We start from the raw sequence: 17,546 nt of genomic DNA, 5'->3' as shown, positions 1-17,546 counted from the left end.
CAGGCTGGATGAGGCTCTGGGCAGCCTGATGTAGTGTGGGGTGTCCCTGCCCATGGCAGGGGGGTTGGAACTAGATGATCCTTGTGGTCCCTTCCAACCCTGAATGAAACTATGAAACTGAAAGGTGGTTGTAGCCAGGAAGGGGTTGGCCTCTTCTCCCAGGCAACCAGCACCAGAACAAGGGGACACAGTCTCAAGCTGTGCCAGGGGAGGTTTAGACTCGAGGTGAGGAGGAAGTTCTTCACCGAGCGAGTCATTCGGCATTGGGATGTGCTGCCCAGGGAGGTGGTGGAGTCCCCGTCCCTGGAGGCGTTCAAGAGGGGCTTGGATGTGGCACTTGGTGCCATGGTCTAGTCGTGAGGCCTGGGTTGATAGGTTGGACTCGATGATCCTCGAGGTCCTTTCCAACGTAAGTGATACTGTGACATGGTTTGGTGGTGACCTTGCAGTGCTGGGTTGAAGGCTGGACTGGATGATCTTGAAGTTCTCTTCCAACCAAAGATATTCTGTGATTCTGTACCTGAAGGGGCCAGAAGGAGGCTGGGGAGAGGCTGCTTCCAAAGGCCTGCAGTGCCAGGGTGAGGGACAGTGGCTTCAGACTAGAGAAGAGCTAATGGTCCAGTGGAGGATGGCCCTGCTGCCTGCTGGGGGCCTGCCAACCCAGAGCATTCTGTGGGGTAGAGTCCTGCTCTTGGGGAGTGTGGGGCTGCCCTGAAGGCTTCTCTGGGCTGCTGCTGGCAGGGGGCTGAGAGTCCTTCAACGATTACTGAGGGGTTTGGGGGCAGTTCTAGTGGCTGCAAAAGGATGGCACTGGAAAGCTGGCATGCTGGGTGGCTTTGGGCACTGACCACAACCTTTGGATTCAGCTTTGCATTGGGTTTAATACTTCTAAGCTCCAGAGCAGCTGCTGGGGTTGGTGGTTGTCACTGCCCAGGCTGCTCACCTGCAGGTGCTGTGTCCCTCAGTGAGCTGAGATGTGCTGCTGGCTGCAGCTCAGGTGTGTAGCTCTGCTGGGGTCTCTCCTTTACTGAAACAGCTTCTCTCAGTTCCAGAAGTGTCAGCAGGAGCCAGGGATGTGTTTGCAGGACAGCAAGGCTCCTGTGTGGTGTGATGAGCTCTGAGGCTCCCAGTTAGCTGGAGGCAAGCATGACAAAGCAGCTGGGTGTCTCATGCTGAGGGAAGCACTTGGCAGGAGCAGCTCATTGTGGAAGTGTCCTGGGGTTTCTCCCGGGGCAGCAAAGTGAAGCTGGTGTGGTTCTTGGCAGCTTTTGTCCAGAAACCAGGAATCTGAATGATTTGGTGTCATTTGTAACCCTGCTTGTCCAGACTCTTGTTTCCTTGAACCTTGGAAGAAGACAGTTTCAGTCGAGAGAGGGATGGCCAGAAGCGGCCATGGCTTGTGCAAGCCAATATTGCTCCTCAGAGGCACTGCCTCTCCTGAGGGCACTCAGAAGTCAGCAGTGGCAGTCAGAGTCTGCATCTTCAGCCAGCCCCTGCCCCTCCCAGGAGAGCAGGGTCAGAGGATGTCAGGGTTGGAAGGGACCCAAAGAGATCATGCAGTCCAACCCCCTGCCAGAGCAGGAGCAGAGAATCCAGCTCAGGTCACACAGAACGCATCCAGATGGGGCTGGAAAGGCTCCAGAGCAGGAGACTCCACAACCTCTCTGGGCAGCCTGCTGCAGGCCTCTGGGACCCCTACAGTAAAGAAGTTCCTCCTGGTGTTGAGGGGGAGCCTCCTGTGCTGCAGCTCACATCCCTTGCTCCTTGTCCTATCCCAGGGCTGGGAGTGCTTTGAGCTGGGAGAGGAGAGACTGAGAGTGGAGAGGAGGAAGAAATTGTTGGCAGTGAGGCTGGGGAGAGCCTGGCACAGGCTGCCCAGGGAGGCTGTGGCTGTGCCCTGCCTGGAGGTGCTCAGGGCCAGGCTGGATGAGGCCTTGAGCAGCCTGTGCTGGTGGGAGGTGTCCCTGCCCAGGGCAGGGGGCTGGCACTGGATGGCCTTGAAGGTCCCTTCCAGCCCAAAGTATTCTTGCACTCAAAGCCCAAGCAAGGTCAGCCAGGCTTGAGAGGTGTTTGTAGGCGCTGGGCAAGTGCTGTTGGATCTGCCCTGGGTCATGGACTGAAGTTGCAGAGGTGTGAGTCTGCTGGTGTGGGGAGGGTCTGTGGGACTGGGAACACCTCCCCCAGTCTCAGTCACTGGGCAGTCTTGCTACCCTGGTGTGTCACCCCACTGCTGGGCTGTGGGGGGCTCCCATGGAGGCAGTGGCCAGGAGCACACCCAGGGGCCTGCCTGGCCTGGGCCTGGGTGGCTTTGTGCTCCCTGAATGGAAGCAGCCTTGGGGCTGGTGGGGAATTACTACAGAAACATTCAGGCTGGAGCAGACCCTCAGGATCACCAAGGCCAGCCCAGAACCCTACTCTGCAAGGGTCACCCCTGGACCATATCCCCAAGCACCACATCCAAGCCACCTTGAAACACCTCCAGGCTTGGGGACTCCCCCACCTCCCTGGGCAGCACATTCCAACCCCTGACCACTCTTGCTGGGAAAAATGTTTCCTACTGTCCAGTCTGAACCTGCCCAGTGGCAGCTTGAGGCCATTCCCTCTTGTTCTGTCACTAATTACCTGTGAGAAGAGACCAGCAGCAGCCTCTCCACAACCTCCTTTCAGGGAGCTGTAGAGAGCCAGGAGGTCTCCCCTCAGCCTCCTCTGTTTCACACTAACCATCCCCAGCTCCTTCAGTTGCTCTCCAGCAGATTTATTCTCCAGGCCCTTCCCAGCTTCCCTGCCCTGCTCTGCCCTGGCTCCAGCACCTCCACAGCTCTCCTGTGTTCAGGTGCTCAAAACTGGGCACAGCACTCCAGGTGTGGCCTCCCCAGAGCTGAGTCCCAGGGGCAGTCACCTCTGTACATCCTGGCTCAACCCTTCCTCCTGACAGGAGCAGTGCTTGGCCCTGCTGCAGGGCACAGCCCTCGTCTGGGTGTGAATGCTGACCATGGTACTGAGTGGGGCAGTCAATGCCAGTGACAGACCTGCTGAGCATCCTTCTGCCCTTGGCAGAGAGTTTCTGCAGTGGCAGTTCCTAAACCAGGCAGCTCAACCCCCAGGCTTCCCTCATCCAGACCCCCCAGGGCTAACTCTGCTCTGGGCTGGAGTTCTTCATGGTTTCCTCCAAAATGTGAGCAGTTTGCCCTGGGACAATGGTTTGTCTGGAGAGCAAGGCTGGAAAACTTCTTTGCTCCCACAACAGTTGTGCTGCTGTTGGAGTGCATCCATGGGCAAGGCTGGAAAGGAAGGAAGGAAATCTCAGGGAGGCTGGAAGGCTCTGTGGGAAGGCAGCACTGTGCCAGCAGCCCTGGAGCCAGGCAGCAGCCAGGCCTGGGGGTGTGCTGCAGCTCTGGGCAGGGGCAGATGTTCCCCTGCTCCCCCTGCATCACAGCCAGGGCTTTGCTAGCACACCTAGCACAGTCAGAGCTCTTGGAAACACAGAGGGGCAACAGAGTGTTGGGTTGGTTCCTGCTCAGCTGAGAGTTCACAGGATCAGAGGATGTTAGGTCCAAGCCCCCTGCCAGAGCAGGAGCATAGGATCCAGCACAGGTCACACAGAACACATCCAGACAGGGCTGGGAAGGCTCCAGAGCAGGAGACTTCACAACCTCTCTGGGCAGCCTGCTCCAGGCCTCTGGGAGCCTCACACTGCAGAAGTTCCTCCTCCTGCTGAGGTGGAGCCTCCTGTGCTGGAGTTTTTGCTCTGCTGCCCCTTGGCCTACCCCAGGACACCCAGCCCTCAGCTGTTGATGTACATTTATGAGCATCAGCTTTGCTGTGGATGCCCTGGAGGAGATCAGATTGTTTCCTCTTCAGAAGCTAACCTTGGAGGTTCTGCTCCCTTTCCAGGGGGAAGCAAATCTCCCAACCCAGCAGCCCTCACATCCTTCCCACCCCCCAGGTTCTCTTTTTGTTGGTGTGTTTTAGTTGTGCAAGGGTAAGGTGGGGAGGTTGCAGGGCTGGGTGCAGACCCTCTGGTCATCCTTCTTGCTCTTTGCTGCCACAAACTCTTTCCCTGTGGCTGTTTCTCTTTTTTTCTGCTTACAGTGGAGCAGGGAGGTGGAGCTCAGGCAGGGTTGTGGCGTGGTGCTGCTGCAGGGACAGACCTGCCCAGAGTGAGTCCCCTTGGCACTGTGACAGAGAGCAGCATACCACAGGGCACAGCCCTGGGCAGATTCCCTCAGAACACAAGGCAATACCTTCCTTGCCACTGCAGCTCAGCCAAAGCCAAGGCCATCCCATGCTCAGAACCAGTCTGGACTTAGGTTTGTTGAGCTCTGTGCTGATCTTACACTACCAGTGGGAGCTGGAAAGACCTGAGTCAAGAACCCTTGTAGTTTCAGCACTAACCTAGCATCAAGAAGTGGTAGGAGCCAAAGTAGGAGCAACTGGAGAGAGTCCAGGGCAGGCTGCAAAGCTGCTGAGGGGCCTGGAGCAGCTCTGGGAGCAGCAAAGGCTGAGAGCCCTGGGGCTGAGAGCCTGCAGAAGAGCAGCCCCAGAGGGCAGCTGAGCAATGCTCCGCAAGAGCTAAAGGAGCTGTGGGGGGCAAGAGGCTGGGGCCAGACTCTGCTGAGTGGTGCCCAGGGCCAGCACAAGGGGCAGTGGGCACAGAGTGGCAGCCAGGAGGTTGGATCTGAGCAGGAGGAGAAAGTTGTTTGTTGTGAGGCTGCTGGAGGCCTGGAGCAGGCTGCCCAGAGAGGTTGTGGAGTCTCCTGCTGTGGAGAGCTTCCTTGATGGCCTTGAAGATCTTTTGCACCCATAGTGATTCTGTGTGAATTGGTGTCACTCTTGGGCCCCTTCACAGCCAGAGGCTCTGCCAAGTTGGATGAACATTGCTGCTGGAAAGGGAAAGTTCCTGACACTGCCTTGCCCTGGAGAGAGGGGAAGTGCTTCAGGTGTGGATGAATCAACATGAGAAGGGTGGTGGATGGTGCAGAGCCCCTGAGCCAGTCTGAGTGGAGCTGCTGCTGCTGAAACAGGACATGGGTGAGGAGCTGTGTGACCATCACCTGCAGGTAGCTGCCCAGCACCCCCCACTCCTGCCCGGAGCTGGGGCAGAGCAGCAGGGGGAGGATTCAGCCCTACAGCTGCGGCTGGCCAGCGCGGGCGTCGCTGGGGTCCTGGCAGCCCTGGGCTCGGTCTGGTGTTGCTCTGTGTCAGGAGGGAGCTGCCAGCAGGCATCATCAGAAGTCCCAGAGGTTGGTCAGGCAGTGGTGGTGTTGCAGCCCTGTCCCAGGTTGTGCACTTGCAGCAGGTCCTGCCAGGAAACCTCTGGGTCCTGACTGGTGGCTGGCCTGCCTGCAGCCCTCTGCTGTGGAGGAGCCTTGCAGCACTTCCAAAGAACTTCTCTTGTCTGAGAGCAGGAGGCTCAGGGGAGACCTCATTGCTCTCTCCAGCTCCCTGAAGGGAGGTTGTAGCCAGGTGGGGGTTGGGCTCTTCTCCCAGGCAGCCAGCACCAGAACAAGAGGACACTGTCTCAAGCTGTGCAGGGGAGGTTCAGGCTGGATGGTAGGAAGAAGTTCTTCACAGAGTATTTGGCCACTGGGATGTGCTGCCCAGGGAGGTGGTAGAGTCACCATCCCTGGGGGTGTTCAAGAAGAGCCTGGATGAGGCACTTGGTGCCATGGTCTAGTGGACTGGATAGGGCTGGGTGATAGGTTGGACTGGATGACCTTGGAGGTCTCTTCCAACCTGGCTGATTCTGTGACTAAGACACAGCCAGGAGATGCAGCTGGCTTTGTGTCTCTGCTGGTGGCTGAGCAGATGTTGACAGGGGGGTGCTGGGGCACTGCCTCCCAGGGAAGCTGTGGATGCCTCATCCCTGGCACTTTTCAAAGGCAGGTGGCTGAAGGGAGCTTTGAGCAACCTGATCCAGTGAAAGGTGTCCCTGTAGATGGCAGGCACTGGACTGGGTCAGCTTTGAAGGTGCCTTCCAACCCAAACTCTTCTGTCATCCTGAGAACATTTCTGTGGGTCTGGTGTGTGGGAACACTGTGGGTGGTTGGCATCAGTGCTGCTAAGGTCTGCAGAAAGTGACAGACTCAGTTTGGTTTTGCTGCCTTTTGGGTTTTGTTCATCTCCTGCTTCATTTCTGGGTCGTGTGCAGGGCTGAGATGACCTCTTTGGCTTCTTCTGAGTGATTCTGCTGCAGTTTGTTGGGCACAGGAGCTCCTAGGGCCTGCCCTTGGGAAGCTTTTGCTCTGCTGCCTTCCCAGCAGCCCAGCTCTCCTCTGCAGGGCTTAGGGCATCGGTGCTTGGTCAGCAGCAGGGTGCCATGGGTGAGGGGAGGAATGGACATCAGGATGGGGATGGGCACTGAAGTGAGACTGAATTGTCACTGTCACTCCTGGGGAGGCACCCTGGGGCTGTGTGCAGTCCTGAGTGCTGCCATTCCAAGCATCAACAGTGAAGAGAGTCTCAATCAGAATCTTCTAAGAGGTTCTACCCCTGCTCAACATCAGGAGGTTCCTCTGCCAACACATCAGGAGGTTTCCCCTCTGCTGAGACACCAATCCCCCCTCCACACAATCCCTTCATCCTGGGACTGCTGTCCAGGAGCTGTGTTGCCAGCTGACAGGCTCAGCACAAGGGGCACAGGCACCTTGGGGCAGGAGTGAACTCCTCTCTCCCTGCTGTGCCTCTGCATATCAGTGGCAGAAGCAGCAAAACATTGGTGGTAGAGCAGAGGTGAAATGCACCAAGGCAGTGCAGCTGCTCAGTGCTGCATAAGGCCAGGCAGAGTGGTAGGCAAGATCCATAACCACCTGCCCCAGCACCTGAGCATCATCCAGATCCCCAGCTGCTGGGGAGCCCTGCTTACAGCCAGGGTTTGGAGAACCTTTGCTGCCCCTTGGGAGGTCCTAGCAGTGCCTCCACTCCTAGGGGAAGCTTCCAGGGAGGCTGTGAGAGGGCCCAGCCTCCATATTGCTGAGTAAACAAGTTCATGTGATTCTAAATGTGGAAACCTGTGACTTCATCTTCCCCTTGGATTTTCCCAGGGCCCAGAGAGAAACCAAGGGAGTGTTGGAGTGGTTTTATCTCTCTGGCTTTGCTCACACCTCCACACAAGGCTGGCCTTGTGTGCTGGCTGGTGCTCTGCCTCTAAGGCAGGAAAGTTGACTCCATTCTGATGCCATTTCACCCTCACTGCTGGTTCTGTTCTGTTCTAAGCTCCATCTGTCACTAATAAGCATCCAGACTTTGTTAAGTGGTAATAGATGCTAAGGAGCAGACATTGACCTGGGGAGCAGATGCTTGGAATATTCTTTACTGTGAGGGTAGTGGAACACTGGAACAGGCTGCCCAGGGAGGTGGTTGAGGCTTCTTCCCTGGAGATATTGAAGGTGAGGCTCAACAAGGCTCTGGGCATTGGGGATGTCCCTGCTGAGTGCAGGGGTTTGGACTGGATGAGCTTTGGAGGTGCCTTCTGGCCTGGACCATTGTATGATTCTATAACACCCAGTGTTTGGTTGGGATGTTCAGCCAGAGCTCAGCTCTGGTTTGGGGCCCATGGCTCAGGCCCCAGCACTTCCTGTGCTGGTGTCTGCCTCTGGCTGTGTGTGCAGGCTTCCCCTGCCCTGCCCTGCCTGTGGCTGTGTGTGCAGGCTTCCCCTGCCCTGCCTCTGGCTGTGTGTGCAGGCTTCCCCTGCCCTGCCCTGCCTGTGGCTGTGTGTGCAGGCTTCCCCTGCCCTGCCTCTGGCTGTGTGTGCAGGCTTCCCCTGCCCTGCCCTGCCTGTGGCTGTGTGTGCAGGCTTCCCCTGCCCTGCCCTGCCTGTGGCTGTGTGTGCAGGCTTCCCCTGCCCTGCCCTGCCCTGCCTGTGGCTGTGTGTGCAGGCTTCCCCTGCCCTGCCCTGCCTGTGGCTGTGTGTGCAGGCTTCCCCTGCCCTGCCTGTGGCTGTGTGTGCAGGCTTCCCCTGCCCTGCCTCTGGCTGTGTGTGCAGGCTTCCCCTGCCCTGCCTGTGGCTGTGTGTGCAGGCTTCCCCTGCCCTGCCTCTGGCTGTGTGTGCAGGCATCCCCTGCCCTGCCCTGCCTCTGGCTGTGTGTGCAGGCTTCCCCTGCCCTGCCCTGCCTCTGGCTGTGTGTGCAGGCTTCCCCTGCCCTGCCTCTGGCTGTGTGTGCAGGCTTCCCCTGCCCTGCCTGCCTGTGGCTGTGTGTGCAGGCTTCCCCTGTCCTGCCTGTGGCTCTGTGTGCAGGCTTCCCCTGCCCTGCCCTGCCTGTGGCTGTGTGTGCAGGCTTCCCCTGCCCTGCCTGTGGCTGTGTGTGCAGGCTTCCCCTGCCCTGCCCTGCCTGTGGCTGTGTGTGCAGGCTTCCCCTGCCCTGCCCTGCCTGTGGCTGTGTGTGCAGGCTTCCCCTGCCCTGCCTCTGGCTGTGTGTGCAGGCTTCCCCTGCCCTGCCTCTGGCTGTGTGTGCAGGCTTGCCCTGCCCTGCCCTGCCTGTGGCTGTGTGTGCAGGCTTCCCCCGCCCTGCCTGTGGCTGTGTGTGCAGGCTTCCCCTGCCCTGCCCTGCCTCTGGCTGTGTGTGCAGGCTTCCCCTGCCCTGCCCTGCCTGTGGCTGTGTGTGCAGGCTTCCCCTGCCCTGCCCTGCCTGTAGCTGTGTGTGCAGGCTTCCCCTGCCCTGCCCTGCCTGTGGCTGTGTGTGCAGGCTTCCCCTGCCCTGCCTGTGGCTGTGTGTGCAGGCTTCCCCTGCCCTGCCCTGCCTGTGGCTGTGTGTGCAGGCTTCCCCTGCCCTGCCTCTGGCTGTGTGTGCAGGCTTCCCCTGCCCTGCCTGTGGCTGTGTGTGCAGGCTTCCCCTGCCCTGCCTCTGGCTGTGTGTGCAGGCATCCCCTGCCCTGCCCTGCCTCTGGCTGTGTGTGCAGGCTTCCCCTGCCCTGCCCTGCCTCTGGCTGTGTGTGCAGGCTTCCCCTGCCCTGCCTCTGGCTGTGTGTGCAGGCTTCCCCTGCCCTGCCTGCCTGTGGCTGTGTGTGCAGGCTTCCCCTGCCCTGCCTGCCTGTGGCTGTGTGTGCAGGCTTCCCCTGCCCTGCCTCTGGCTGTGTGTGCAGGCTTCCCCTGCCCTGCCCTGCCTGTGGCTGTGTGTGCAGGCTTCCCCTGCCCTGCCCTGCCTGTGGCTGTGTGTGCAGGCTTCCCCTGCCCTGCCTGTGGCTGTGTGTGCAGGCTTCCCCTGCCCTGCCTGTGGCTGTGTGTGCAGGCTTCCCCTGCCCTGCCTGTGGCTGTGTGTGCAGGCTTCCCCTGCCCTGCCCTGCCTGTGGCTGTGTGTGCAGGCTTCCCCTGCCCTGCCCTGCCTGTGGCTGTGTGTGCAGGCTTCCCCTGCCCTGCCCTGCCTGTGGCTGTGTGTGCAGGCTTCCCCTGCCCTGCCCTGCCTGTAGCTGTGTGTGCAGGCTTCCCCTGCCCTGCCCTGCCTGTGGCTGTGTGTGCAGGCTTCCCCTGCCCTGCCCTGCCCTGCCTGTGGCTGTGTGTGCAGGCTTCCCCTGCCCTGCCTGTGGCTGTGTGTGCAGGCTTCCCCTGCCCTGCCCTGCCTGTGGCTGTGTGTGCAGGCTTCCCCTGCCCTGCCCTGCCTGTGGCTGTGTGTGCAGGCTTCCCCTGCCCTGCCCTGCCTCTGGCTGTGTGTGCAGGCTTCCCCTGCCCTGCCCTGCCTGTGGCTGTGTGTGCAGGCTTCCCCTGCCCTGCCTCTGGCTGTGTGTGCAGGCTTCCCCTGCCCTGCCCTGCCTGTGGCTGTGTGTGCAGGCTTCCCCTGCCCTGCCCTGCCTGTGGCTGTGTGTGCAGGCTTCCCCTGCCCTGCCCTGCCTCTGGCTGTGTGTGCAGGCTTCCCCTGCCCTGCCCTGCCTGTAGCTGTGTGTGCAGGCTTCCCCTGCCCTGCCTGCCTCTGGCTGTGTGTGCAGGCTTCCCCTGCCCTGCCTGCCTCTGGCTGTGTGTGCAGGCTTCCCCTGCCCTGCCTCTGGCTGTGTGTGCAGGCTTCCCCTGCCCTGCCCTGCCTGTGGCTGTGTGTGCAGGCTTCCCCTGCCCTGCCTGCCTGTGGCTGTGTGTGCAGGCTTCCCCTGCCCTGCCCTGCCTGTAGCTGTGTGTGCAGGCTTCCCCTGCCCTGCCCTGCCTCTGGCTGTGTGTGCAGGCTTCCCCTGCCCTGCCCTGCCTCTGGCTGTGTGTGCAGGCTTCCCCTGCCCTGCCCTGCCTGTGGCTGTGTGTGCAGGCTTCCCCCCCCTGCCCTGCCCTGCCCCTGGCTGTGTGTGCAGGCTTCCCCTGCCCTGCCCTGCCTGTGGCTGTGAGTGCAGGCTTCCCCTGCCCTGCCTGTGGCTGTGTGTGCAGGCTTCCCCTGCCCTGCCCTGCCCTGCCTCTGGCTGTGTGTGCAGGCTTCCCCCCCTGCCCTGCCCTGCCTCTGGCTGTGTGTGCAGGCTTCCCCCCCCTGCCCTGCCCTGCCCCTGGCTGTGTGTGCAGGCTTCCCCTGCCCTGCCCTGCCTGTGGCTGTGTGTGCAGGCTTCCCCTGCCCTGCCTGTGGCTGTGTGTGCAGGCTTCCCCTGCCCTGCCCTGCCTCTGGCTGTGTGTGCAGGCTTCCCCTGCCCTGCCTGTGGCTGTGTGTGCAGGCTTCCCCTGCCCTGCCTGTGGCTGTGTGTGCAGGCTTCCCCTGCCCTGCCCTGCCTCTGGCTGTGTGTGCAGGCTTCCCCTGCCCTGCCCTGCCTCTGGCTGTGTGTGCAGGCTTCCCCTGCCCTGCCCTGCCTCTGGCTGTGTGTGCAGGCTTCCCCTGCCCTGCCCTGCCTCTGGCTGTGTGTGCAGGCTTCCCCTGCCCTGCCCTGCCTCTGGCTGTGTGTGCAGGCTTCCCCTGCCCTGCCTGTGGCTGTGTGTGCAGGCTTCCCCTGCCCTGCCTGTGGCTGTGTGTGCAGGCTTCCCCTGCCCTGCCCTGCCTCTGGCTGTGTGTGCAGGCTTCCCCTGCCCTGCCCTGCCTCTGGCTGTGTGTGCAGGCTTCCCCTGCCCTGCCTGTGGCTGTGTGTGCAGGCTTCCCCTGCCCTGCCCTGCCTGTGGCTGTGTGTGCAGGCTTCCCCTGCCCTGCCCTGCCTGTGGCTGTGTGTGCAGGCTTCCCCTGCCCTGCCCTGCCTGTGGCTGTGTGTGCAGGCTTCCCCTGCCCTGCCCTGCCTGTGGCTGTGTGTGCAGGCTTCCCCTGCCCTGCCCTGCCTGTGGCTGTGTGTGCAGGCTTCCCCTGCCCTGCCCTGCCTGTAGCTGTGTGTGCAGGCTTCCCCTGCCCTGCCCTGCCTGTAGCTGTGTGTGCAGGCTTCCCCTGCCCTGCCTGTGGCTGTGTGTGCAGGCTTCCCCTGCCCTGCCCTGCCTGTGGCTGTGTGTGCAGGCTTCCCCTGCCCTGCCCTGCCCTGCCTCTGGCTGTGTGTGCAGGCTTCCCCTGCCCTGCCTGTGGCTGTGTGTGCAGGCTTCCCCTGCCCTGCCTGTGGCTGTGTGTGCAGGCTTCCCCTGCCCTGCCCTGCCTGTGGCTGTGTGTGCAGGCTTCCCCTGCCCTGCCTGTGGCTGTGTGTGCAGGCTTCCCCTGCCCTGCCTGTGGCTGTGTGTGCAGGCTTCCCCTGCCCTGCCCTGCCTGTGGCTGTGTGTGCAGGCTTCCCCTGCCCTGCCCTGCCTCTGGCTGTGTGTGCAGGCTTCCCCTGCCCTGCCCTGCCTGTGGCTGTGTGTGCAGGCTTCCCCTGCCCTGCCTCTGGCTGTGTGTGCAGGCTTCCCCTGCCCTGCCCTGCCTGTGGCTGTGTGTGCAGGCTTCCCCTGCCCTGCCCTGCCTGTGGCTGTGTGTGCAGGCTTCCCCTGCCCTGCCCTGCCTGTGGCTGTGTGTGCAGGCTTCCCCTGCCCTGCCTGTGGCTGTGTGTGCAGACTTCCCCTGCCCTGCCCTGCCTGTGGCTGTGTGTGCAGGCTTCCCCTGCCCTGCCTGTGGCTGTGTGTGCAGGCTTCCCCTGCCCTGCCCTGCCTGTGGCTGTGTGTGCAGGCTTCCCCTGCCCTGCCTGTGGCTGTGTGTGCAGGCTTCCCCTGCCCTGCCCTGCCTGTGGCTGTGTGTGCAGGCTTCCCCTGCCCTGCCCTGCCTCTGGCTGTGTGTGCAGGCTTCCCCTGCCCTGCCCTGCCTGTGGCTGTGTGTGCAGGCTTCCCCTGCCCTGCCCTGCCTCTGGCTGTGTGTGCAGGCTTCCCCTGCCCTGCCCTGCCTGTGGCTGTGTGTGCAGGCTTCCCCTGCCCTGCCCTGCCTCTGGCTGTGTGTGCAGGCTTCCCCTGCCCTGCCCTGCCTGTGGCTGTGTGTGCAGGCTTCCCCTGCCCTGCCTCTGGCTGTGTGTGCAGGCTTCCCCTGCCCTGCCCTGCCTGTGGCTGTGTGTGCAGGCTTCCCCTGCCCTGCCCTGCCTGTAGCTGTGTGTGCAGGCTTCCCCCCCCTGCCCTGCCCTGCCCCTGGCTGTGTGTGCAGGCTTCCCCTGCCCTGCCCTGCCCTGCCTCTGGCTGTGTGTGCAGGCTTCCCCCCCTGCCCTGCCCTGCCTCTGGCTGTGTGTGCAGGCTTCCCCCCCCTGCCCTGCCCTGCCCCTGGCTGTGTGTGCAGGCTTCCCCTGCCCTGCCCTGCCTGTGGCTGTGTGTGCAGGCTTCCCCTGCCCTGCCTGTGGCTGTGTGTGCAGGCTTCCCCTGCCCTGCCCTGCCTCTGGCTGTGTGTGCAGGCTTCCCCTGCCCTGCCTCTGGCTGTGTGTGCAGGCTTCCCCTGCCCTGCCTGCCTGTGGCTGTGTGTGCAGGCTTCCCCTGCCCTGCCCTGCCTCTGGCTGTGTGTGCAGGCTTCCCCTGCCCTGCCCTGCCTCTGGCTGTGTGTGCAGGCTTCCCCTGCCCTGCCTGTGGCTGTGTGTGCAGGCTTGCCCTGCCCTGCCCTGCCTGTGGCTGTGTGTGCAGGCTTGCCCTGCCCTGCCCTGCCTGTGGCTGTGTGTGCAGGCTTCCCCTGCCCTGCCCTGCCTGTGGCTGTGTGTGCAGGCTTCCCCTGCCCTGCCCTGCCTGTGGCTGTGTGTGCAGGCTTCCCCTGCCCTGCCCTGCCTGTGGCTGTGTGTGCAGGCTTCCCCTGCCCTGCCTGTGGCTGTGTGTGCAGGCTTCCCCTGCCCTGCCCTGCCTGTGGCTGTGTGTGCAGGCTTCCCCTGCCCTGCCTGCCTGTGGCTGTGTGTGCAGGCTTCCCCTGCCCTGCCTGTGGCTGTGTGTGCAGGCTTCCCCTGCCCTGCCCTGCCTGTGGCTGTGTGTGCAGGCTTCCCCTGCCCTGCCTCTGGCTGTGTGTGCAGGCTTCCCCTGCCCTGCCTCTGGCTGTGTGTGCAGCCTTCCCCTGCCCTGCCTCTGGCTGTGTGTGCAGGCTTCCCCTGCCCTGCCTGCCTGTGGCTGTGTGTGCAGGCTTCCCCTGCCCTGCCTCTGGCTGTGTGTGCAGGCTTCCCCTGCCCTGCCTCTGGCTGTGTGTGCAGGCTTCCCCTGCCCTGCCTCTGGCTGTGTGTGCAGGCTTCCCCTGCCTGCCTGTGGAAGCTTTTGGACAAGCTCAGGTGTTGAGTGCTGCACTTGGGCTACAGCAGCCCCTTGAGCACTCCAGGCTTGGGGCAGAGTGGCTGGAGAGCTGCTCAGGGCAGAAGGACCTGGGGGTGTTGACTGATGGCCTGCTGAAGATGAGCCAGCAGTGTGCCCAGGTGGCCAAGAAGGTCTCCAGCAGCCTGGCCTGGATGAGGCCTGGTGTGGGCAGCAGGTCCAGGGCTGTGACTGTTCCCTCTCTATTCAGCATTGGTGAGGCCATGCCTCAAATCTGGGCTCAGTTTTGGGTTCCTCACTCCAAGGAGGACATTGAGGGACTAGAGCAGGTCCAGAGGAGAGCCACCGAGGTGGTGAGGGCCTTGAGCACAGTCCTGTGAGGGACAGCTGGGGCTTGCTTAGTCTGGAGCAGAGGAGCCTGAGGGAGACCTCACTGCTCTCTGCAGCTCCCTGAGAGGAGGCTGCAGCCAGCTGGGGGTTGGGCTCTTCACCCAAGGAACAAGTGAGAGGACAAGAGCAAACAGCCTCAAGCTGTGCCAGGGGAGGTCCAGGTTGGATGTTAGGAGCAATTCCTTCTCAGCAAGGGCTCTCAGGCACTGTCCCAGGCTGCCCAGGGGGGTGGTGGAGTCCCCAGCCCTGGAGGGGTCTCAGAGCTGTGTGGCTGTGGGCGCTGAGGGCTGCGGCGCTGAGGGCTGCGGCGCTGAGGGCTGCGGGCGCTGAGGGCTGCGGCGCTGAGGGCTGCGGCGCTGAGGGCTGCGGCGCTGAGGGCTGCGGGCGCTGAGGGCTGCGGTGCTGAGGGCTGTGGCGCTGAGGGCTGCGGGCGCTGAGGGCTGCGGTGCTGAGGGCTGCGGCGCTGAGGGCTGTGGCGCTGAGGGCTGCGGCCGCTGAGGGCTGCGGCGCTGAGGGCTGTGGCGCTGAGGGCTGCGGCCGCTGAGGGCTGCGGTGCTGAGGGCTGCGGGCGCTGAGGGCTGCGGCGCTGAGGGCTGCGGCGCTGAGGGCTGTGGGCGCTGAGGGCTGCGGTGCTGAGGGCTGTGGCGCTGAGGGCTGCGGCCGCTGAGGGCTGCGGTGCTGAGGGCTGCGGGCGCTGAGGGCTGCGGCGCTGAGGGCTGCGGCGCTGAGGGCTGTGGGCGCTGAGGGCTGCGGTGCTGAGGGCTGTGGCGCTGAGGGCTGCGGCCGCTGAGGGCTGCGGCGCTGAGGGCTGTGGTGCTGAGGGCTGTGGGCGCTGAGGGCTGCGGTGCTGAGGGCTGTGGCGCTGAGGGCTGCGGCGCTGAGGGCTGCGGCGCTGAGGGCTGCGGCGCTGAGGGCTGCGGCGCTGAGGGCTGCGGCCGCTGAGGGCTGCGGTGCTGAGGGCTGCGGCCGCTGAGGGCTGCGGGCGCTGAGGGCTGCGGTGCAGTGGCTTAGCAGCAGGGGTGGCTTTGTGAGCTGTGGGGAAGGGCTGGGCAGGATGAGCTCAGAGGGCTCTCCCAGCCTCAGCAGCTGTGGTTCTAAGGCTGGCAGAGTCCAAGCAGGACAGGAGGCTGTGTGTCCTGGTGCTGTCTGAAGTGCATCCTCGGGGCCTTTCTGCACACCTGTAGGTACCATCCAGAAGACTCTCCTTGTGCTGGGGAGTGCTGGGCAGGCTCAGGGGAGGAGTGGCTCAGGATCTGGGGCCATTGCCTGAGCTTGGGAAGGGCTCTGCAGCTCCAGGTCGATGCTGTTCAGGAGGATAAACGATGTGTGATGGACATGTGGGAAAAAATTGTCCTGGGGAGGGGACTGACCACAACTTTGGGAATGCTGGTGTTTGCAGGGGGAGCCTGGAGCTGGGAGGCCACTTTGTCAGGCAGGACCATCAGTGGGGCTTTGGAGCCTTCTGCCACTTACTCTTCAGTTGTTTTTCCCCACAAGAGCAGAGAGCATCAGAGGCTGCTGCTAAAGGGAAGGTTCCCCGGGCAGCCCAGCCCTCGGCACCGCCACACTCTGATGAGCGTGGAGAGGGGCAGCCCAGCCGTTGCAGGGCTCCTTGCAGTGTGCTCCTCAGGTTTTGTTTGTGCCTCGTGGTCCTGCAGCCTAGCCCCTGCTGGGACAAGTTCCCTGGGGCAGCACAGCCCGGTAGGCCCCCCGGGGGTGCTGCGCTTCAGCTGCTCCCTGGCGGCCGGGGGCCGGTGAGAGGAGCGCCGCCGCGGGGGGGATGCTGGGGGGCCCTGCTGTAGAGCTGGCCTGTGGCTGCTGGGGGCCCTAGAAGCTGCTGGTGGTGCCCCAGGTGTCACAGGAGGTGCTTTGGACACCTCAGCGGGGCGACTGCCTGGGAATGAGCTGGTGGAGACCCTGGGGGTGAGAGCCGCCCGCGCTCCCCTCCCCTGAGCCCCCGGCCGGAGCCGCGGCTGGCCGCTGCTGCGCGACCTCGGTGCTGTTGATTGCCTTTCTCTCAGCGGGGGTCTTCCTTTCCTTTCGGTTTGGTTTGCTTCGGTCTGCCTGTTTGTTTTTCATCTGTTTTATCTCCAGATGCTCTGAGTGTTTTGCTGCTGACAAAAAGTTTCCTTTGTGTTCCGTTGTCTCCCAGGTAAACGCAAAGCGCTGAAGTTAAACTTTGCAAACCCTCCTTTCAAGTCCACAGCGAGATTCACTCTAAACACCTCGGGAGTTCCTTTCCAAAACCCACACATGTGAGTATGAAGCCGAAGGCACAACCAGGGCAACGACTTTGGCAGTCCTTAGCCAGCACTGAGTGTGACTGGGACTGCAGTTTGCTGGCTCCAGTCGTCTGTAGCTTGTTCCAACCTGCCACAGTCTGAGGCTCTGCAGAAGGTATTTTGAGTTGCAGTTGGGGTTTGGATTTCTTTCTGTTGTCCTCCACCCTTTAAAAAAAGGTTCAGTTTGGGGTCTTTGTTTTACCCTGGAGCTCTGCCTTCCAGAAGTGATTGAAGTGAGATCAGTTGTAGCTTGCAAGCCTGTAATTGATTTCCAGACCTCCTCACTGTCACGTTCCTGTCCCTCGATTCGGTGCTTGTGCCTTTTTGGTAGAGGAGTTGTTGTTCCTGTGTCACTCTGTGTCACTCTGACACCTCTGGTTTCAGCACTAAAGCGAAGGAGGGCTGGGGGGTATCACTCTGCTGGGGTGTTGGTGCCAGGGAGTCAGGCAGCGATCAGCCCCAGGGCATCTCTGGCCTCTCCGAGTGCAGCTGTGGCACAGAGCTGGTCCTGATGCTAGGGCGGAACATCCCGAAGAGCATCAGCTTTGTACCCTCAGACTCACCAATCTAGAAGGATGGGTGCTGCACCCACAGCCTGGATGTGTGGCAGAATGCAGCTGGAGCACAGAAGCATCTCCAGTGTTTCCTCTCTGGGCGTCCCAGCAGGTCTCAAAGAGTTTTGTCAGTGGCGAGCCTCAGAAACCTCCCCTGCTGCCAGGGCTCTCTGGGGCCTCCCTCCTTCCAGGCTGCTTCTGCTTGACCCTGCATGTTGCTGCCTCTCTCCTTGAGCTCAGTGCCTTCTGCTTCCCCAGGATGTCCCCACTGGGGTCTGTCCCTGCTTTTGGTAGCTTCTTGGCACTGGGCATTGGCAAGGCAGCTGCTGGTGAGCCAGGAGAGGTTTCTGATGAGTGACCAGTGATCAGTTACAACACCTAGAGATGTGACAGAGTACTGAGCTGATGCTTCCTGCCATCCCAAGTGACCTCTCCAGCAAGTCTTCCTCTCTCCTCCTCTCTCTCTTCCCCTCCCAAGCAGCCTGTCTGTGCTGGTTGTAGAGCTGCTGTTTCTGTCTTCACTTCTTGTGTCTCCTCATCAAGCCCTTGTCACAGCACTCTGTGAAACCCCATCTGGGCCCTTTCCTCCCTCCAGCTTCCCCAGGCCATTAAATACAGGACTTGGCTCAGCTCCTGAGTCCCCACATCAGCCATCTGGGGGGGGGGGTTGACTTTCTGTGCTTCTCTCCAGGGACTTCTGTCTGAGGGTCACTGGAGGGCAGAGTGGCTCTGGTCCAGCACAGCAGAGTTTGCTTTGTTCATTGGTGGCATCTCAAGTTTCATGTCTG

The 17,546-nt window shown here is 62.1% G+C and overlaps 1 protein-coding gene across 2 annotated transcripts in view; it reads left to right on the top strand.

Annotated features, from left to right (window-relative positions):
- MAP2K4 (mitogen-activated protein kinase kinase 4) overlaps nt 1-17,546 on the top strand; it is a 99,241-nt gene that overhangs the window by 24,121 nt on the left and 57,574 nt on the right. For both annotated transcript variants that reach the window (XM_068151667.1, XM_068151668.1), the window contains exon 2: nt 16,075-16,177. In XM_068151667.1, the coding sequence (XP_068007768.1) occupies nt 16,075-16,177 (103 nt within the window). The remainder of the gene's footprint in view (nt 1-16,074; nt 16,178-17,546) is intronic.

The sequence above is a fragment of the Melanerpes formicivorus genome, unplaced genomic scaffold, assembly GCF_026170545.1.
Source record: "Melanerpes formicivorus ecotype bairdi unplaced genomic scaffold, bMelFor1.0.p_v2 SCAF_21, whole genome shotgun sequence".
NCBI classification, from domain to species: Eukaryota; Metazoa; Chordata; class Aves; order Piciformes; family Picidae; genus Melanerpes; species Melanerpes formicivorus.
The sequence above is the reverse complement of the archived record's forward strand: the minus strand, read 5'-3'. Positions and strand labels throughout refer to the sequence as shown.